General features: G+C 42.0%; 4 protein-coding genes and 1 long non-coding RNA gene across 9 annotated transcripts; 3 read left to right on the top strand and 2 right to left on the bottom strand.

The window, feature by feature from the left end:
- The first annotated feature begins 333 nt into the window (after positions 1-333).
- Positions 334-5119, top strand: f2r (coagulation factor II (thrombin) receptor). Its single transcript, XM_061768025.1, has 3 exons — positions 334-499; positions 2469-3632; positions 4576-5119. Coding segments are annotated over exons 1-3 (1257 nt in total). The 5' UTR covers positions 334-408; the 3' UTR covers positions 4578-5119.
- A 2485-nt stretch (positions 5120-7604) lies between these two features.
- On the bottom strand, positions 7605-11585 carry LOC133475331 (uncharacterized). The gene is made up of 6 exons (XM_061768035.1): positions 11206-11585; positions 9914-10056; positions 9776-9843; positions 8662-8790; positions 7944-8039; positions 7605-7876 (listed from the first exon to the last, which is right to left on the bottom strand). The coding sequence occupies exons 1-6, from the start codon at positions 11323-11325 to the stop codon at positions 7806-7808; spliced, it is 627 nt and encodes a 208-aa protein (XP_061624019.1). The 5' UTR covers positions 11326-11585; the 3' UTR covers positions 7605-7805.
- LOC133475332 (uncharacterized) lies at positions 10300-11445 on the top strand. The gene is made up of 2 exons (XR_009787792.1): positions 10300-10429; positions 11181-11445. It is a non-coding gene; the product is annotated as an uncharacterized LOC133475332 (long non-coding RNA).
- A 1350-nt stretch (positions 11586-12935) lies between the features above and the next one.
- On the bottom strand, positions 12936-16231 carry LOC133475330 (uncharacterized). 3 transcript variants are annotated; one of them, XM_061768033.1, is made up of 7 exons: positions 16130-16231; positions 15326-15480; positions 15093-15235; positions 14766-14830; positions 13317-13454; positions 13086-13184; positions 12936-13013 (listed from the first exon to the last, which is right to left on the bottom strand). In XM_061768033.1, the coding sequence occupies exons 1-7, from the start codon at positions 16164-16166 to the stop codon at positions 12970-12972; spliced, it is 681 nt and encodes a 226-aa protein (XP_061624017.1). In that variant the 5' UTR covers positions 16167-16231; the 3' UTR covers positions 12936-12969. The 3 variants fall into 3 exon arrangements, 2 of the variants coding, with proteins under 2 accessions (XP_061624017.1, XP_061624018.1); XM_061768034.1 differs by having other exon boundaries at positions 15326-15477; positions 16130-16181; XR_009787791.1 differs by lacking the exon at positions 16130-16231 and having other exon boundaries at positions 14992-15235; positions 15326-15481.
- On the top strand, positions 15591-18446 carry LOC133475329 (uncharacterized). 3 transcript variants are annotated; one of them, XM_061768029.1, is made up of 7 exons: positions 15591-15890; positions 16316-16421; positions 17358-17500; positions 17574-17638; positions 17789-17926; positions 18038-18136; positions 18214-18446. In XM_061768029.1, the coding sequence occupies exons 1-7, from the start codon at positions 15721-15723 to the stop codon at positions 18237-18239; spliced, it is 747 nt and encodes a 248-aa protein (XP_061624013.1). In that variant the 5' UTR covers positions 15591-15720; the 3' UTR covers positions 18240-18446. The 3 variants fall into 3 exon arrangements, with proteins under 3 accessions (XP_061624013.1, XP_061624015.1, XP_061624016.1); XM_061768031.1 differs by having other exon boundaries at positions 15723-15879; XM_061768032.1 differs by lacking the exons at positions 15591-15890; positions 16316-16421 and adding an exon at positions 16468-17156.
- Positions 18447-19984: the final 1538 nt, after the last annotated feature.

Raw genomic sequence — 19984 nt, 5'->3', positions numbered from 1 at the left:
AAAGTTGTTAAACCTTGCCTCCGAAACAGATCAAAAGATGATTGGGCTCACTTTTAAATTCCACTATTTGTCATATTTTGATTGTACTTTGCAATAGTGTAGAATTGCGATGTGTATCATATTGAGCGCTGTTATTAATATTTTGTTTATATTATTCAGTTGTATATAAAAATACAATTTTGGTTGAAATGAAAAATCAATCTGAAGTCACGGGAGATTGGCGGTGTGTTCAATGTATGAATAATAATATAGAAATATAAATGTAATGAGCTCGTTTGTGTTGGGGAGGAGTCAAAGGGGGGAGGGGGGAGGGGGGGTGGAGGGAGAGAGAGCAGCACCCTGACTGGATTCTATTTAACACACTTGTCAAACTGGCAATACTCCCTCCTGGTAAACTGTACCTTCAGAATGCTTCAAGCCAAGACGGCCTCAGGTCATCCATCACTTTGGCTCTTTGTGGTGTTTTCACTTCACAGCTCGGCACTGAGCACCCACAATGGTACGTTTCTCAAGTTTCTTTTGTAATTTCAGACGCACACAAAAAATGCGTCATTTATTTGCTGCTCGGTGGCGTTCCAAATTTGTATTTGATTTTAATGTCTTGTTAATATATAGCTTGCCTTTGGCTATTGTATGATATTATCAGGCTGCACCTGCACAGTGGCTTCACATATTCTGCTTTTATAAAAGCTGATGTAACATGTTTATTATGACATTGTATTTTTGCAACCAGAGGAGGCCCTGTGGAATATGTCAACTAGTTAAGTCTTCTAAATTAGACATAACTTCAACCATGGGAAGTTCCACCACGCAGGCCTCTGACATGGCTCCCTCGGGTAACACTACCGTTAAAGCAGGAGTTAAGAACATTCTGAGAGCGATCCCTTTATACGTAAACTGAACAATCGATAGTTGATTTTTAATGTTTTGTTACTAACAAATACCCACGCTAAGGACACCTTGAGAAATTTATTTTTGTGACAGCCTTTTGTTTCACATCACATGAGACCATGTGTCAAACTCAAGGCCCGCGGCCCCAATGTGACCAATAAAAGCTTGCAATATCAAAAGCAGGACCAATTGTGCAATATAACGGGTCAATTATTAGGTTCCCACGCAGAACATTAGATAATGGACAAGCAGTGTAACCGCCTTGCACCCTATCTGCCTAATTTACTGATAAAGTGTTGTGCTTGTCTGCATTGTTAATTTCCATGAAAAGGAGACAAACTGTTCATTTTATACTTTCACCCCAAAATATTTTTAATTTGTTCCTATTTACACACAACAAGCAGTTCGCTTTGAGCTCCCCCACCCCCCAGAATCATAAGTACAGTATTCTGATTAAATTACTTTTATTGCATTTATTTCATACAATATTAAAAAAAAAAAAAAACATGCTCTCTTTCAAAGTTTAGTGTGTTTGATGGAGCGATAACAGTGGACGTCCCACGACGACACATCTGCTACAGAAGGTATTTTCATTTTTAAGATGTGCTATGAATTTCAAATCATTTTGAATGACGTTCACAAGTCTCAGGAAAATTCTCCATGATTTACAGCCAGCCTCAGACTTCAATGAGTCACGCCTCCTTCAGTGGTTGCGCAAAATTTCTCAGGTTACGTACAGTGGGTGTGTCATGTTTGGACGGGAGAATATGCGTAAGTGAAAGTTGCGTACGGCAGGTGTGTAAAAAAAGACAAACAGTACGCACTGACGTGAGAATATGGCCCTTAGCGATTGTACGTTTATGTCGCTTTCTTTGTTATTATCGTCCCCCTGAGGGCCACCATAACTACAATGTGGCGATGAAAATAAGTTTGACGCCCACAGCTGACCCGAGCAATAAGCGTCCTAAGCACTTGCTAAGAGCACCGTGACCACAAGGGGGAACCAAATAGCAGCGAGAGCCTGGAATATTGCGCAAGAACAGGGTCACGTGAAAAAGTTTAATATGTAGTCAATTTTTTGTATTATTATTCTTACTAAAGGTTTATCACATTTTACATCATTTTAAGACCTAATCATTCAACTTTGTTTTTTTTTTAACCATTGTGTCACATTGTTTCAGGTAGCTGTGTTCAGTTAGCGCATACAATATTTCCCCAACATTGTTTATTTAATTAATACTCTGTTTTTGTACTTTTTAACTTATTTTCATGTGCAGTATCTAACTGGTTATCAAATTTATTGCTGCACTTTAGTGCTGTTCTTGCACGACAAATCAGTTTTGCGCATTGCATATTCAGGATGGTTTTATTTCTTGGAGTGTTCCAGTCCGCTCTTTTACCCGAATGTGCTACCTATTGAGATTCAAAACCATAAGATGTCTCAAATAGGATCATCAAAAAAAGTGTAACGCTGATGCAGTTCATAGTAGGTGTGTGAATGATCAATAATCAATATAATTGTCATAAAGAGAGGGCCCCAACATGAAATTTTGCTTTCTTTTCATGCATCATTGAAGCCTCTGGGCTTTCCCCGCGGACCTTCTCTGGCCACGCTGGGGACTACGTGGACATGTCCGGGTTCGACAGCCTGAGCGACGTCGCCGGCTCCGGTTCCCAGGCCGTGCCGGTGAGAAGACACCGCGGCTCACAGCGCCACGCTCCCGGGCGCTACTTTGTCTCAGAGGAGGCCAAGCGGTTCCTGCGCAGTTGCCTGACCACCGCCTTCGTCCCGACGGTCTACACCCTCGTCTTTGTCGTCAGCGTGCCGCTCAACCTCGTCGCCGCGGTGATGTTCGTGCACCCCGTCCGCCCGAGAAAGCCCGCCATTATCTACATGCTGAACCTGGCCTGCGCTGACCTGCTCTTCGGCCTGTTCCTCCCCTTCAAGATAGCTTACCATTACCACGGCAACAACTGGAGCTACGGCCCGCCCATGTGCAGGGTCGTGACCGCGGCGTTCTACTGCAACATGTACTGCTCCGTGCTGCTCATGGCGTGTATCGGCACGGACCGCTTCCTGGCCGTGGTCTATCCCATGAACTCGCTGACGTGGCGCAGCCGTCGGACGGCGTGGGCCGTGTGCGCCGGCATGTGGCTGCTGGCCCTGGCGGGGGTGGCGCCTCTTTTGGCCTCGGGTCAGACGGCGTACTTGCCCCACCTGGACATCACCACCTGCCACGACGTGCAAGATTCCGAGAAACTCAAATCCTACTATCGCTACTTCTTCCCCGTCTACTGCTCCGTGTTCTTCTTCATCCCTCTCGTGTTGACGGTGGCGGCCTACGTGCGCGTCATCCGGGCCTTGGCGGCCGCCAATGTGGAGAACCGTTCCAAAAAGACTCGGGCGGTGGTGATGGCCGCGGTCGTGCTTGTCGTGTTCGTGGTCTGCTTCGCCCCCGCTAACATCATCCTGATGGTCCACTACGTCGAGGTCGACCACAAGTCTGGCGACACCTCCTACCGGGCGTACCTGCTGGCCACGTGCGCGGGGAGCCTCAGCTGCTGCCTGGACCCGCTCCTCTACTACTTCGGCTCAGCTCGGTGCAGGAAACGGGCGGCGGCGCTGCTCGGATGCCGGCGTCCGCATCAGACGGCGAGCAGCTCACGCACGCAGAGCTCCAGAACCAGCGGCGAGTCGGGCAAATTGGAGGTTGTTCCAAGTGGCTCGGGGGGCCACTACTGTAAGTTGCACATTGAAGTGAATGACAATTGTGTCTGGCTATAATCACAAAGGAGACCGGCAAGTATCATAAGTACCAGTTTTATTGTACAACGTTTGGGTGGTTGATGATCAGTGGATTTGTTTATTCTACTCTGTACCAGCTTTATTTTTCATTTTGTATTGTGAACATTAGCTTGATTCAGTGGCAGGCTGTGCATTTGCTTCGTGGGGATTTCATAACACCCCAATAACTATAACTAATAACTAACTACAAACTATCAATAGTATATGGAAACGCAGTACAGCAGTGCAATGTCCACCCGGAGCCGTTCGGAATCGCTATTTTTCTAATAACATGATAAACACATAGATAATGTAAGTAAAATACATCATGCTCGCCAGAGATGCTGATTATTAAACGTATCGATGTGTCCAGATCACTACTGACATGTTTTGCTAGTCAAAGTTGTCTTGCTCTGATCAACCAATCAGGGGACAGAAAAATGCTGACATAATCAAGGGTCAGCAAATTTGAAATCCAAACGGTTAAAGAAACTGTCCCGTTGATAATGCGGTTGAAGTACTAATTGCGAAGGCCCTCGGATTAGATGGACATGGCTGCACAAAGGCTGAAATCTGATTGGACAAAAAAAAAACACATACTTGTACATGGGCGGTATTTTAAGAAGTGCAGCTAAGAGAAATGCCATAAAATGAAACAAATAATGATGACTGTTAATCCAATGTCATGGAACAAATAAGGGTACCTAATGTTATGACCGCTGAGTGTTTATGTCATTCCTTTTACTCATACGACACGTTACACTGTATGTGATAACGTTTTCATATAAGATTGGAATGAAAACTAAGCGTAGAGCAAACATTCTTCGTAACTGCTGTATGTGTTCTAAATGTCACTTTTCTGCTTTAAGTGTTTCCCTCTGTCCTCTGCTTGTCATCAGGACACAGCTCTGCAACAGGAAGACAGATAAAGACAAAAAGGAGAAAGAGAGACAAAATGAAGTCAATATGAAATACTGTATGCCTTTATTGTAAGTACAGTGGAATGATTCCATGTCTATGTGTTCCTTTGTCCCTTCGTGGTGCAAAAGGAAACTATAACACACACTCCCTTTGGAAGGCTATTCTCCCATCGCCATATTGTGGCAACCTGAATAAATGGCACTCATCCGACATTCAAGTCACTGGTGTCAAACCGGTGGCCCGGGGGGCCGGATCCGGTTGTATGTGGCCCGCGAGAGTGTGCGTCAACTTTGTTTCTTGCTAAAATAGCAAAATTCCAAATTGGCTTCACTTTTAAAAATATTGAGATATTGCATGCATTTTTTTGTTTGTTACCAACCCCAATTTTAAAATAAAATTGATTCATACTGTAGTTGAACAAACAGTTTTGTTTTTTTTTACTGGCTTTTGATTTCAAAAGTAATTATCCGTGAATTTGCGTATATGTAATAATACGATGCAGAAAATGATTTCAAAAATGATTTAAGTGAGCAAAAAAAACCGCTTACCTGTTATTCCGTCATATATATGGAAGTTCTCCGGAAAGTTCAGACAGCCAACTTGCTTTTTGAACACTTCAATATCTTTGGGATCAATTGCGCCACTCCGTGCTGAGAGGGTTATTCTTATTCTTATTCTTATTATTTTGTAAAAGCACATTTTCAAACACTGATCTGCTGTGAGAGGTGTGTGCTTACTGAAGTGCAGGATGTATCTACCGCTGATGTCCCGGTTTCGGAAGGTGTCCGTCCACAGCAGGCAGTCGGAGCACGTCCTCAGGATGTGGCCTTTGTGGTCGCATAGGTTTTCTTCGGAAAACATGCACACTCTGGTTATTCGGCAACATTATTAATCTACAGTATGTGTGTTTCTTTCGCAAAATCAATTTAGTCTCATGCTCTCAGCAGCACAATCTCGTGTTATTTAATACAGCAGAATTCATTAATTTAACAAATATCACCACCGATCTGACGGTGAAAATAAAAAAAAGGGAGAATTTTTGAAGGCTCTTGTAGTGAATCTTGTTCTATTGGACACCTAATGCGGTTGCTAAGCATAGTACAGTATTTCATAATGCCTCATAATGAATGAACTGTTCCATGTCAAAGCTCATTGTTCCTTGCGTCTTAATTATGCACACATTTCCCCCATCTGCGAAGCACTTACTGCGAAATGTGGTCGCAAGTTCAACAACCGTTGCGTTGACCTCCCCAAAAATGCAACGATTGCTGTGGGACAACAACATATTCGATATTATATTCATATTCACATGTTCGAACAAAGTCCTGCAACTTCATCAAGCAACTTACAAGCAGTGATCGCCCCATCGCAATGTCACAACGTGACTGTCCGCGGTCGGGGACAAGTCTATCCAGGAGCTTTTCATAGACGCCATCGCCTGGTGGTATGGCAGCGGGTCACCAGCTCCCATCACATACACCCATTTACCAAATACCTGCAAACGGAATATGATATATTGTTTGTGTATTTTACTTACTAAAAATCTTACATCACATTTCTATGTTAAAGATTATAAGGCAAATAGTACATGAAAATCTCTGTACAAAAGCAATTTATGATTAGGAGTACTACTTTGGACACACCACACTTTTCACACTTGCCCCTTCCTTTTTATTAAATAGCGTAGGGGCTGTGTCAAAGGTTATTATTCATTCTATGCCACGGGTCCCCAGAAAATGGATGGCGGGCCGCAAACGGCCCCTGGGCCATAGTTTGGACACCACTGGAATAACATGTAGTATGAATTGACACTATTCATTTAACGATAGCGTGTGTTAATTTTTGTGCTTGCAGTTTGCACAATGGAGTGCAGTTCTTCACAAAAATAAAGCCAGTTTTAGTCAGTCAATATTATCTTTAATATTGTCCGCCAACCTATTTTGAGCCGAGGCGCATATTTTACATTAGAAAATTATCACAGCTCACCGCAAGACAACAATGTCCCCCAAAAAAAAATATATATATACAATACTCTGTATATTGAGTTTTGATGCTGTGTGGTGGAAGTTGTGGTAGGGCATTTAATTGATCGGACTGTGACTATACGTGGCTGGCATAGAGAGATGAACAGAGATACATTATTTATAGTAGTAAATGAATATAATTGTTTTGGGCCATTTATGTAAAATTTTATAATTTTTATATATATATATATATTTTTTATATATAATTTTTTTTTTAATATATATATTTTTTATATATAATGATTTTTTTTTTTCGGCAGGATGATCTCTCACGCCACACAAACAGGACTTGTGAATCACTGCGTTAGAGCGCAATTGTACCTAATGTTTTGTCCAGCACTTTTAACTTAAAAGAGCCGCTAACCCGGAAAGGAATAAAACAGTTTACCAGTTGCGGGTCCTCCGGCATGAAAGGTCGGACCAGGTCCTCGCAGTCCGGTGCAGAAGCACCGCAAAGTGAAACGAGAGCCAACAAAAACGCAACGACAGGCCGGGTCATGATCGCACCGCGTTACTGGACCGGCGTGTTGCAGCCCAAAACCGATATCTCTCTCTCTCTCTCTCTCTCTCTCTCTCTCGCTCTCTACGGGCTCTTGAAGAGTAAAAAAAAAAAAAAATGGGGTGCAAACTTCAACCGTAATGAAACAGGATGTGTTCTTCACACAAAAAATGCACTAAGAAGCATTGTGAATAAGCATGCTGAGACATGCTTTCAAAGAGCGCTGAGGCTGAATGAGCATCTCTGTAGTCCTCTGTGGGCCTCCGATGGACTCCGGGCGAAGTGCCACGACTCCTCTTTGGATTAGCGGGAAAAAAAGCTTTCCTCTTGTGTAATGAAGGTTGTTTTCCCGCGAAGGATTTGTGTTGTGGTCACAATGCGGCCTTGACGCTACAAAGTTACCAGGCAACAGTTTCTTGTATAAAAAAAAAAAAGTGTGCGTCATCTTTTCTATGCAAAGGTTTCGAGAAAGAACTGCACAGAGGAGAATTGCATTAGTTTATTTAACCACAGCTAACCAGTGTTTTCTACCAAAATTGAAGACTCAGAGATACATTATCCACTGTTATAATACACACAAAACGACAACATTTTACACATCTAAAAAGTTATTCCACTGCACAAGATCACATTTGAACATTTAGTGTGTTTAATAAGACATAATTGTCTGTCTACGTGCTCCGTTTTACTTTGCAGAACCAGTAGGCTCCTCCCCCTCATTGGTTGCAACAGTCTTTCTGTCATCTGGACACAGATCTGAAACGAGACCATCGAGCACTGACGCGTGAGGCTTTCAATCGCGCGAGAAAAATGAAAAACACACCTGAGTCTAGGAAGTGGTAGTCTGGGAGGAACTTAAGGCACGCGGCCTGTTTCTTGAAGGTCTCCAATTCGGATGGCTCCAGCTTACCACTTCGGGCTTTGAAAAGCAACAAGCACAAATGCAACATTAACGACGAGGACATGGATCGAAGGATAATTAACTGAGCCGATTTGACATTTTACAGCTCATATGGTCTAAATCAGTGATTTTTTTTTTTTTTTTTTTTTTACGGCATATATGCATAGTTACAAACTCAGTTTTGAAATATTAAAGGCAAATATGTTGTACTGTACTTCAAGGTTAAATACAACTGAACTGTATTTAAAAATAGTAAGAAATAAAACGTCAAAACATTTATTCAGGTTGTATGCATAGCTACAAACTCCATTCTAATATGTTTGATTGTATTTCATGGTGTTGTTATTTTATTTTTTTATATATGGAATCACTGGTCTACTAATAATTAAATCCACTGATAATATATTGATCGATAATAATAATAATATCATGATTCATATATATATATATATATATATATGTATATGTATAGATATATGTGTAATGAAAATTCACATTGTATTAAAAGGTTATAATTATCATAACATTGGCAAATTTAGAAACTTGTAAGACCCTTGTAAGAGGCAATGTTCTTTCGTGTTTGTATATTCACTTTTCTGCAGTAAGTGTTGAGTGTTGATGTATTTTAAGAAAAACATACTGAAGAGGAAAAGGTAACGGCCCTTCGATTTGCCGTCCGGGAGGAGGGTCGTGTCTTCGGACAGGAGGCACTCGGAGCAGGTTGAGTAGTATTTGCCGTCATGATATGAAGTGTGGTTGTTGATGATGACTGTGCAGAGGTGACAAAACACAACAGCTTGAATGACTGACAGTTAGCTGCAGACGTATTTGGACAATGGCAGAGTTTGCTTTCATCCGCTAACAATGTGTACAATATGTTTCACAAAAATATGTACCATGAAAAAAAAAAGGTTATTTTGTGTAGTGCCTCCATATTAAGGGGCTCGAGTATTTGAACAAAGGAACATAATAGGTTGCAGTGTATATAAAAAGTCTACACACCCCTGCCCAAATACCAAGTGTTTATGATTTAAAAAAAAAACAAGACCAAGATAAATATTTTCTTACGTTAGTGAAATTTCTTAAATTGAAACAGCTAAACAGCTTTATTGATTTATTTTCAAATCCATTGTGGTGGCATATACAGTGAACCCCCACATATTCGCAGATTTGTATTTTGAATTTTTTTGGAAACTATCTTCCTCTCACCTCTATTCGGGCCAAAGTACGACGAAAGTATTGCTTTGCCGCCATTTTGTGACATCTACAGTGGATCCCCGCATGCTTACGAACCAGTTATGGTTACGCTTTGGCGGATTTCCCCCCCCCCCCCCCCCCCCTTTTTTTTTTTTTTTGCTTTTTGTCCCAATTTGTTTTCCCAACATTTCGATTTTTAAAAAATATATTTTCTTTTAGATTTTTCTTTGTTCTTTTTTGTGGTTGTAACCAATCCCCAAAACTCTTAGTGGCAGTTTATCCCTGCTTATGCAAGAATTCTTTGTGTTTAAATAAAAAAAAAAAAAACGCAATTTTTTTAACGCAATTAGAATGGCCGTCAATTTCACTACTCGTGCTCCCTATCCCCGGTGAACAGCGGGGTCCACTGTATAGGCAAATGTTTATTTAGGGTGGCGTTAATTACTCTTATCACCGGTTCACTGCAAAGGCCAAAATCCTAAAAGCAATCTCCATTGTCTTAAAATATTCCAAATACTTCTGGATGCAACACCAAATGTATTAAAGTAGATGCTTACAGGTGAAGTGACTGGTCATTCCGGAGACGGTGACATCAGCTGACCCCCGAAGACATTTATTGTCGTTCCTGGAAGGTCAAAGGGGAAATCAGAGGCGATGCCGACTGATCGGTTTTGAGCGAGAAGTGGCGTCCTTACAGACGGTCAGCCCAGTAGAGGGAGATGGTCCCGCTCTGCGAGGAGGCTGACAATTCGATCCACGAACTGTTCGCTGCCACCAGGTCGCTCTTCAGGCCCGGCTCGTCCCACGCGCCCACGTGGAGAACCCATTTCCCGAAAATCTGACACAAGACCGCGTAATGAATCAAGTGATTTTTTTATGATTATTTTTTTTTTGTCAGGTGTAATGGAATTGGAAATATGTGAAACACCCTCTATTCATCAATGGAAAAAAAAAAACAAGCAAACAAATGTATTTAACAAGTAATTATCGTATTGCTGTGGAAAATCAAATGTCCCAAAAGTCATAAGATTTGGAATTCAACCATCATGTTCTGCAAAAATATAGCCTTGAAGTTCAAACCATCATCATCATCATCATGCGTGACATCACGCAAGGTGCGTTAACGCCACACTTTTGTTTTGCTTTTTCTTCGGCTTTTCAATGGCTTCCATCTCCCACTCCAACATGGGTCTGCCAGAGATCTTGTCAAGGTGAGTAGCTTTGTTTTATTTGAGTTACATTTCATTTTCATTTTTTGTATACTTGCACGGCAGTTCAATATGTTAAAATGTTACTGAAAAAGTGCAGTTAAAAAAGATTTTATAAAGGGGACGCAGCCTGGAGCAAATTCACTTACATTATTCCCAATGGCAAAATGATGTTGTTTTTTTTAAGGAAAGCAGAATCTCAGATCACATAGCGTTTTACTTTTGGGGTTTCCACTTAAAGTGTTTTTGCTCCAGAGATCAGTAAAGTAAATCGCTAGGCACAGCATTACTCTTCAGCGCAATACTGCATTACTTCACTACTGTAAAGTGCATACACAACTATTGTTGTGGCTGCTCATTGTTTCTTTACTGAGAGTGCATGGTTGCAATGATGACTTTACCTTAAGACTGTTCCGTAAGTGAAAATACATTTAAAACATTGATTAAAACAAAAAATAATAATATTGTGAAATATAGTCATGGCTAAAAACATTGGCCCCCCCGGGGGTGCTAATGTCTTTAGCCATGACTGTATAAAATGGAACATAATGCTTGTTTTTCCTGACTGTCTGACATAAAATCAGACTTAACTTTTCCTATTTTAAGTCAAATAGGATTATCAAAATTATTTCTATTTGCTAAATGCCGTAATAATGAAAGAAGTGTTTTTGTTTATACAAATATATACAGCCTGGCTAAAAACATTGGCACCCCAGGTTTTGAGCATGACTGTACAACACTCCACATTATTCAGGTTTGGAACGCACTCAAATACTCACCGGGCTGTGGTTGTCCAGCTGCAGAGGTTTCACAAGCTCCTTGCAGTCAGGTGCAGCCGGTTCAGCCACAGCACTCAAGGAGGTGAAGGCGAGCACGACGACCAGCAACTGTGCGGACATGGCTGAAGACACCGGACCACCGCCGAGCGCAATGACGTTACGAAGGCTGCCTGCAAGTTGTCCCTCACTGATGTGTTGTATAACAGAGGGCTGGAACACGCACACACACGCACACACACATCCTGATGCAAAACCCCTCACAATTGATGTCCAGTCACCAGGGGTCTTTTGTCCTAGTCATGCTGTTATGTAACAACCACCTGACAGCGAATGAATAGAGGCTGCCTCCAAGAAGCACCCTAAAAAGAGATGTGTTGTGAAACAGTTTCTAGACCCCCTCCCCCCCCCCCCCCCCCCCCCCCCCCCCCCCACCACCAGGGTCCCCATCACAAATAGGGGGGATCCTTGAATCCCGACGTGTCAACGGAAGGTTCCAGTTGTGGCTTCCCGACGTGTCCCTATGGTCAAATGCAATTCTAGATTTTTTATTTATTTTAATTAATTATTTTATTTTTTATTTATTTATTTTATTTTTTTTGTGCCTTTATCTGGACACAGATAGCCTGGACAGCCTTTTCCACTTGTCACTTCCACTAACAGTGTCTTTACATAAGTCAATCTAAAAGCATGAATTATAAGCAATCCCTCTCTCTCTCTGTTGGCTTTTTTGAAAATAATTTTCAAAACGCTTGTCGTAATATTTTAACACAAACGAAGTGGGCTGCAGAAAGGCCTGCGTGAAGTCGATTCCATCAAGCAACTTGCTGTGAAAATTAGTTGACAACATTTGATATCAAAGTTCAGCAAGCAAATGACACGCTTTGTTCAAGGAAAAACAGAAAATCGAAGCCCTTTAAGTTCAACGTTCGCGTTTTGCATGTTCTGCATTACAAAGTAAATGTTTGATTTTGTCAGTCCAATCAATATTTTATGACCAAGTTAAGATAACCCAATGCAAACGGGGCAAAGGTGAGGGAACCGGTGCCGACGGGCCTGCCTTTGGAGACAAAACTGGAAGTGGGGCTCGATGTCAAATGTCTGCCATCTGGGCTTACGTCTTCTGTACATACCTATTACATACATGCGCATATCAAGGCGTGGCCATGGCGGTCAGGTGTAGTGTGTGGTGACCAAAGGCTCGCTTGCAGAAGCTATTGCTATTGGAGTAATCCAAAAGTAATTGACCTGCCGACTGCCGACTGCCGACTGCCGACTGGGCCTAGCGCATGCCTCGGCTCTCGAACCCAAATCAGCTGGGATAGGCTCGGGCTCACTTGGCAACTTGAACGGGGCAAGCGGTAGAAAACGGATGCCTCGGTGGCAAAAGGATGTAGATCTTGATAGGTTCAAATAATGTGTTGAATTGCATGAAATGATTACAGCTGAGTTGATTTGTAGACACGCACCATCCAAACCGCTCTACGTGGAATATCACATGATCGAACCCGGAAAACTTGAGAGCTGACTTCCTGTGTATGCTACGCTAACGAGCATGACGACGTTGTTTGAAGCCGAACTCGCTCAAATGTTCTTTTCTTTATGGCTGGTGTCTTGACAAAAGCAAAATATATGTATATCGTTTAGTTACACATATATGATTTGATATATATCAACAACCCAAACATCAAATAGTGTCATTGTGGTGGAAAAAAAACAAAGTACGCAGCCAATCTCCTTCGTACTATCTGCATAAAAAATGATGGTTTATTGTTGGTTTTCTTGAGGAACAGTCACTTCTGGACACAGATCTGGAAGAGAGAGAAGCCTTAAAAGGTCAAAGGTGATTGGGTCCAAGTGAGACCCAAATGGAAGCGTCTTACCTGTGCTCTCTCCAAAGTGCAATTCTTCTTGGAAGTTCAGGCAAGCGGCCTGTTTCTTGAAAACTTCCAGTTGAGCATCATCTCGTCTTCCAGACTTCGCTGTTGCACACAGAAAAGGATGATGTCGCAATGAAGCAGAGAGAGTTTGTGCAAAATGCAGTATATTGGCGATGATGAAGGATTTTCTCATTTTGGTGTGGAGTAAACGGTAAGAGACAATTGCAGACTCACTTAAGAGGATGAGGAATCTGCCTTCTATGGGATTCAAATGAAGGCTCTTCATTGTCACATTTTCAAACAAGAGGAGGCAGTCCGGACACGTCTTCAGGTATCGCTCATGATGTGTTTCGTTAGAAGAGCTGTAGTGAACTACAAACCACAATTCCGTTGAAAATGGGAATAAAGGGGGGTAAATATATACAATGATTTGCAAATCCTTTTCATTGAATAGACTGCAAAGACAAGATATTTCATGTTCAAACTCAAACTTGATTGTTGTTTTGTGTCAAATATGCACTCATTTTGAATGGGTTGCCTACAACACATTTAAATAAAGCTGGGACAAGGGCATGTTTACCTCTTGCTTTGTTTCATTACCTTTTATTTGTAACAACACTCAATAAGCGTTTGGGAAGTGAGGAAACTAATTGTTGAAGCTTTGTAGGTGGAAATATTTCCCATTTTTATTTGACAATAGCTTCCGTTGTTTCACAGTCCAGGAGTCTCCGTTGTCGTATTTTACGCTTCATAATGCGCCACGGATTTCCAATGGTAGATGGGTCTGAACTGCTGGCAGGCCAGTCTCGTACTCGTACTCTTTTACTACGAAACCACATTGCTGATATAACGTGCAAAATGTGTCTTGCTGAAGTAAGCAGGTACGTCCCTTAAAAAGAAGTTGCTTGGATGGCAGCATCGGTTGCTCCAAAACCTGTATGTCTCTTTCAGCCTTAACGGTGCTTTGACAGATGGCCATGGGCACTAACACACCCCCAGACCCTCACAGATGCTGGCTTTTGAACTTTCCGCTGATAACAATCCGGATGATCCTTTTTCCTCTCTGGCCTGGAGGACACAACATCCATGATTTCCCAAAACAATTTGAAACATGGACTTGTCAGACCACAGCATATGCTTCCACTTTGTTTCTGTCCATCTCAGAAGAGCTTGGCCGGCGTTTTTGGGTGTTGTTGATATATGGCTTTTGCTTTGCATGGTAGAGTTTGAACTTGCATTTGTAGGTGTAGCGACGAACTGTGTTAACTGACAATTGTTTTCTGAAGTGTTCCTGAGATCACGTGGCAATATCTTTCACATCTTTGTAATGCAGTGCCACCTGAGAGATCGAAGGTCACGGGCATTCAATGTGTGTTTTCGGTCTTGCCGCTTACATGCAGATTATTTCCCCAGATTCCCCAATAACGTTCATCAATTTGAACAGTACATATCTTGTCCTTGTATTGTATTCAATTGAATATACTCGAGGTTGAAAAGGATTTTACACAATTTCCAAACTCCACTGTAATAGGTATTCGTATAAGATATGCACATGAAACAATGTAGTGTCCTCTTATTTAATATAATAAAAGGTAACGGTAATTAATGCCTGCGGACAAACAACGTATTATATTGGCTGTGTGAAATTGAATGTGAATTAGTACTACATCAGAATGTACTTACACTCCACCGTTGCCGATAAGTTTGAATAAGTTGAAGTATTGATTTCAAATATGCACTTTCCAGCTCTGGTAAGGAGAAAGTAAAATCACAATGATTATTTTGTCTCGGTAGATTCTTAGTCATCCAGGTCATGGTAATCCGTAAAACTGGACTCTTTTTAGTTCGCAGTCTTTTTTGGCAACGACAACCACTCCAATGGGACCACCCAGAGGGGACGCGCGCCCACCTTTGGATTCAAGGTGAAAGGTCTTCAACAACCAGTTAGAGTCCAATTTCCTCGATTCATCTTTTCTTAACAGTAACGTGAGAATGAAAAGAATAAGTTACACTTTGTCCCCCCATGTTAATGTGACATTATCAGTGTTGGCCACCGGGGTCACGTCCATCCAGGTGCTGGAAATTGTTTGAAGTTTATTCAAGTAATCCTTATTGTCTGATGTTCCAGCATAATATATCCATTTTCCAACAACCTATGGAAACATACGCACAGAACCAAAAGCAATTGATATCGTGGAGCCTTCAAAAAGACAAACACAAATGACTACATTGACAAATTATACCAGGTCGAGGTCGTCCACAGGTACGAGCAGCTCTTCACAGGTCGCTTCCGATGCGGCGCTCAGCGAGGAGAGAGCCAGCAGACCGAAACAAAAACCCGCAAACATGACGAGACGTCTGAAGACAACTGGATGCAACGCCGACAGCAGGAAGACTTCTGCCCATAAATGCCAGAAGAGGCCCAATCATATATTAGGCAAATACGGACTTTGGAACTGAACAGGACCCTGACAACTTGAATTGATTTTTAGGTAGGTATCCGTTTAAAATGTCCAAATCTTTGTAAGTGGGCATGCATGTTCTCTCAGCGGATTATTATTACGGTTTCTTCCCACATTCCCAAAATGTTCACGTTAGGCTAATTGGAGACTGAATTACAAAGGCGGTGTGAATGTAAATGCTTGTTTTTTCTACGGTACGCGTGCCTTGTATACGCCGCGTCTCGCTCCAAGTCACCCGTGACAAGCTCCAGTTTGCGAGCTCCCGCAACCGCAACCGCAGTGACCGCAAGGGCGAGAGAAAAGGTTCAAAGAAGATGAATTATTATGCGAGAAACGTGAGTGAGACGTGAGTAACATCGACAGCATGCAAACTCCATATTGAACCCCGGTCCTCAGAACTGTGAGGCAGACGATCTAACCAGTCGGCCACCGTGCCGCCTCTTGCAGATCCAATTAGGAAATTTAAAAAAAAAGGTAAACGGCCGTGTCGATCATATCACGGGTGCAGCGAATCATCTGAACTTTGTTTATTTGTGGATAGTCAAAAAAGTCCGATTAAGTGTAATACTGTAAATGTGTGTTCACCGTTTGTGTTTATCCGCATATCTTTCAAGTCCACCATTCCTAATTTGATTGGATGTCTAATCCCAAATTTCAGAGATCTGTAAAACCCAAGCGTTGAGCTTAGTCATGTAAAATAATTTGCTTTTTTTGTTTGTCATGTCCAGATGTCATCATGACATCTCATCATGTTTGTTCACGTTTGTTTAGGTTGGCTGTCTCTCTTTGCGTTCTGACTTCTGCATCCAAAGGTCTTCCAGAACCCGTGGAGGGCCGCAGCTTTGTATATTACATTTATCTCTTTACACCACGAGAAGTAAGGAAGTACAAATATTTTTTCAGGTATCGGCACTTAACGTGTATATATGTGCGGTGTGATGTTTGTGGGTGCGTTATTAAGTTGTACGCTAATATGCAATGACAAAAAAAAGGTCATTGTGGTTTTGGGAAATTACAACACTTTGCAGTATCGAAACTCCCTGGACCAGAAGAGACTTTTCGATTCCTGTGAATTATTACGCCATCAACACCATTTGAAGTGTACCGCTTACAAACATGAGCTGCTTGCGTTCCAATGTTGCAGCTCATCTCCATAAGTGTGAATCCAAGAGGAACGGAGAAACGTTCATTTTCAAAATGGAATTGCCCATTGATGTCAATTCTTTTAAACGGGTGTTTCTCTAAATATGCCCCGCGGTTGAAAGTTAGATTTGTTTTTGTGTGTGTCTTAATAATACAATATCATTAAAACAATCAAAGATCACAAACAGAAATGGTCAATTTTACTCTCAGGTCCTAAATCTGTGCTTGCACAAGAAGAATCTCTCTCTCTCTCTCTCTCTCTCTCTCTCTCTCTCTGTCTCTCGCTCATATAAATGCTTCTCTTTTTTGCATCCGTGGACAGTTAGTTTTCCTGCGCTCAGCAGTTGTCATTCGACATCTCATCATGTTTGGTCACTTTTGTTTGGGTCTGCTGGCTCTTTCCTCTCTGACGTCTTCGTCTGATTTGAACTGTGAAGAACTTGTCGTCCCTCTGGATGACCGGAAGCTGGTGTGTGGTATAAAAGGCATCATCGGCTCGGAATTGCTCGAGAAGAACCGCGTCATTGTTTAGACATGCAGTCAATATACATGAACATTTAGAGGCAACTGAAAACTGAAATGTGTGAAATGTGTTATTTTCATATTGGATCTGAAATCCACAACTAAACAAATATTTTGGAAAATTGGATTTGTGTGTACGTCTCCATAGATTTCTGGAAAATGGATATTTTGTGTTGGAACATCAGACAATCAGGATTACTTGGATGAACTCGAAACAGTCAGCAGCTCCTGGATTGAACTCTCACCTGTGCCCGACAGTGAGAACTTCACGATGACCTGGACAGACAGAATGTAACTTTGTCGTTTCGCTCTCGTTTGCCAAATGGATAACGATAACCTTACGACTTTACTTTCTCCCCGTCAGAGCTGGAAACTGCTCTTTTGATAACGTCACTTCCGCTTTTCCGAGCAGCTCTGCAAATGTACAATGTAAGTACGTTCCGATTGTCGTCGTCGCGATTCCCCCGACACCGTGATTTGGGGATGGACGCCCGATTGGTGGCCAGTGATTTGAAATGCTGACCAGTTCCAGTCGTTTCAGTCAATATGAAGCGCAAGTACACGATTCTTTTCTTATAGCTCACTACAGTACCGCTGAGGAAATACATGCTGAGCGATACCTGAAGACGTGTCCTGACTGCCTCCTCTTGATTGACAACATGATACTGAAGATCCCTCATTCCAAACCCCTGAAAGGCAGATTCTTTGTCCTCTTCAGTGAGTGTGTCCCGTACTATTTACTCCACACCAAATGAGTTAACTCCAAATTGAAGGTGCTTGACAAAGAGGTACGTCGTGACATCATAAACTCGTCTATTTGTGCAACAGCAAGATCGGGAAGACTCGATGACGCTCAACTGGAGGTTTTCAAGAAACAGGCCGCTTGCCTCAAATTCAGCCGAGATTTGCACTTTGGAAACGGCACCGGTACGATGCTTTTCCCATCCTGTCTCACCGACCTTGACACGGTCGCCTGTGACCTTCGAGGCTTCTTTCTCTTTCAGATCTGTGTCCAGAAGAGAACCAATAAAAGGGAGAAAAACATCTTTGAGAGCGAGCCTACGACGGATCGTCACCGTCGCATCGTGTCTCTCCTCGGCCTTGTGGCGCGATATCCCATTTCCCAAGTTTGATTGTCCATTTCACATACTCCAACTTGCAGATGATTCTCATCGTTTTATCAGTTCTGCACCTTTCTGTTTCTTGGTTGTAACATTAAAATACTGTGTATGACATACCTTTTTATCATATGTATCTGTCAACAAATGAACGAAGATTAGAATCGGTCCATGGAACTACCAGGCTGATCGTGAATACAAAAATGTGGTAGGATGCGCTTGAAGATTTAAAGAGGGACGTCTTTTTTTGCTCAAAGACACGAGGCCTTATTTAAAGCTTCATTAAATCAAATTAAAAGAACACAAAAAGACGGAAGTCGTATTACAATTAGAGGTGCAACAATTATCCGATGAATCAACAACTAATCGGTTGTCAAATGAATCAAGGGCTAGTTTGTTCAATGGTTCGTCGTTTGAGACCTTTTTGAAGTTCAAATGATCCAAATCTCCGGATTTGAGCTCCTCAGCACTAAATGTGATCCGATTGCTGTGGTCGTCCATACACGTAAGGGCATCCACACGTGCACGTGACTACGGGAAACCTTTGGCCACACTTTTGTGGTCATGTCTTCAGGTTTGCGCCTCGGAGGAGTGGGGCGAGCCACCGATCGCCGGCATTGTGAAATGTTCTTTTAGTGTGATGTGTTATGATGATATTCGAACTAAACAATCTTTTGGAGGAACTCCAACAAACAAGGGAACCAACGAACTCTCCACAAAACCTTGTCGGTGTCTTTTGGATCTGCTTGTATGTCTCCGTAGATTTCCGGAAAATGGATATTTTATGCTGCAGCATCAGACGGAAAGGATTGCTTGGATGATTGTCGTTGTCGTGATTCCTACAACTCATTCTCACGCAGCCATTATGCGATCGACTCCCGCTTGCCGAGCGTTTGTGTAAAAAGTGAGTGGTTTATGGAAATGCTGAATAGTTACAGTAATGAATGGCACTACACCTTTTCATCTTCTACTTTTATAGCTCGCTTTTCAGCACCTCTGATCAAATTCATGCTGACAACACAAGATGCTTCTTGTTTGTGACATATTCGAAGACAAGGATTCCTCTTTGTTTTTCTCTCACATGTATCTGTCTGTGCATTTCATCCATTATTGAATTGAACAGGCTGGTCATGAATATAAAAATATGAGAGCATGCGCCAACAAATCGATTTGTAAAAAGGTATGTCTCTTTAGGTCGAAGTACGACTGTTGTTCCCACCGACTCTCTTTTCAAGGCGAATGTGGAATTCGCCAAGGTCCGTTTTTTTGGAGGGCGCAAAAATGTACTCATTACAGAAGCATATTGATTGCAGTGATTGCCTGGCGGGCTTGTGCAACAAAATATGAAGTTAAGCGTTAAGTGTGAAAGCATCTATTAAGCTGAAGAATAGGGTTAGGGTTGAGAGACAAAGTGTCAAGCAAAATTTGAGCGAAAATTTGAGATCAATTTGACGTTGGAAAAATAAAGAAATAAGCAAGCTGTAAGAGTGGATCGATCACATGCGTGACAAACACGAGAAAAAAAAACTCGACAAAACTCAAAACTTGGCCGCTTGTATGGAAAGTTGGCCGCGTACGGCCCTGGTAAATTTCCAACGAAATGATTCTCTATACTCTATTGGAATGACCTTTGCCACGAAGTACCTCAAGACAAATA

The sequence above is a fragment of the Phyllopteryx taeniolatus genome, chromosome 3 (genome assembly GCF_024500385.1).
Source record: "Phyllopteryx taeniolatus isolate TA_2022b chromosome 3, UOR_Ptae_1.2, whole genome shotgun sequence".
NCBI lineage: Eukaryota > Metazoa > Chordata > Actinopteri > Syngnathiformes > Syngnathidae > Phyllopteryx > Phyllopteryx taeniolatus.
Note: the sequence above shows the minus strand (reverse complement) of the source record. Positions and strands in the feature narration are given on the sequence as shown.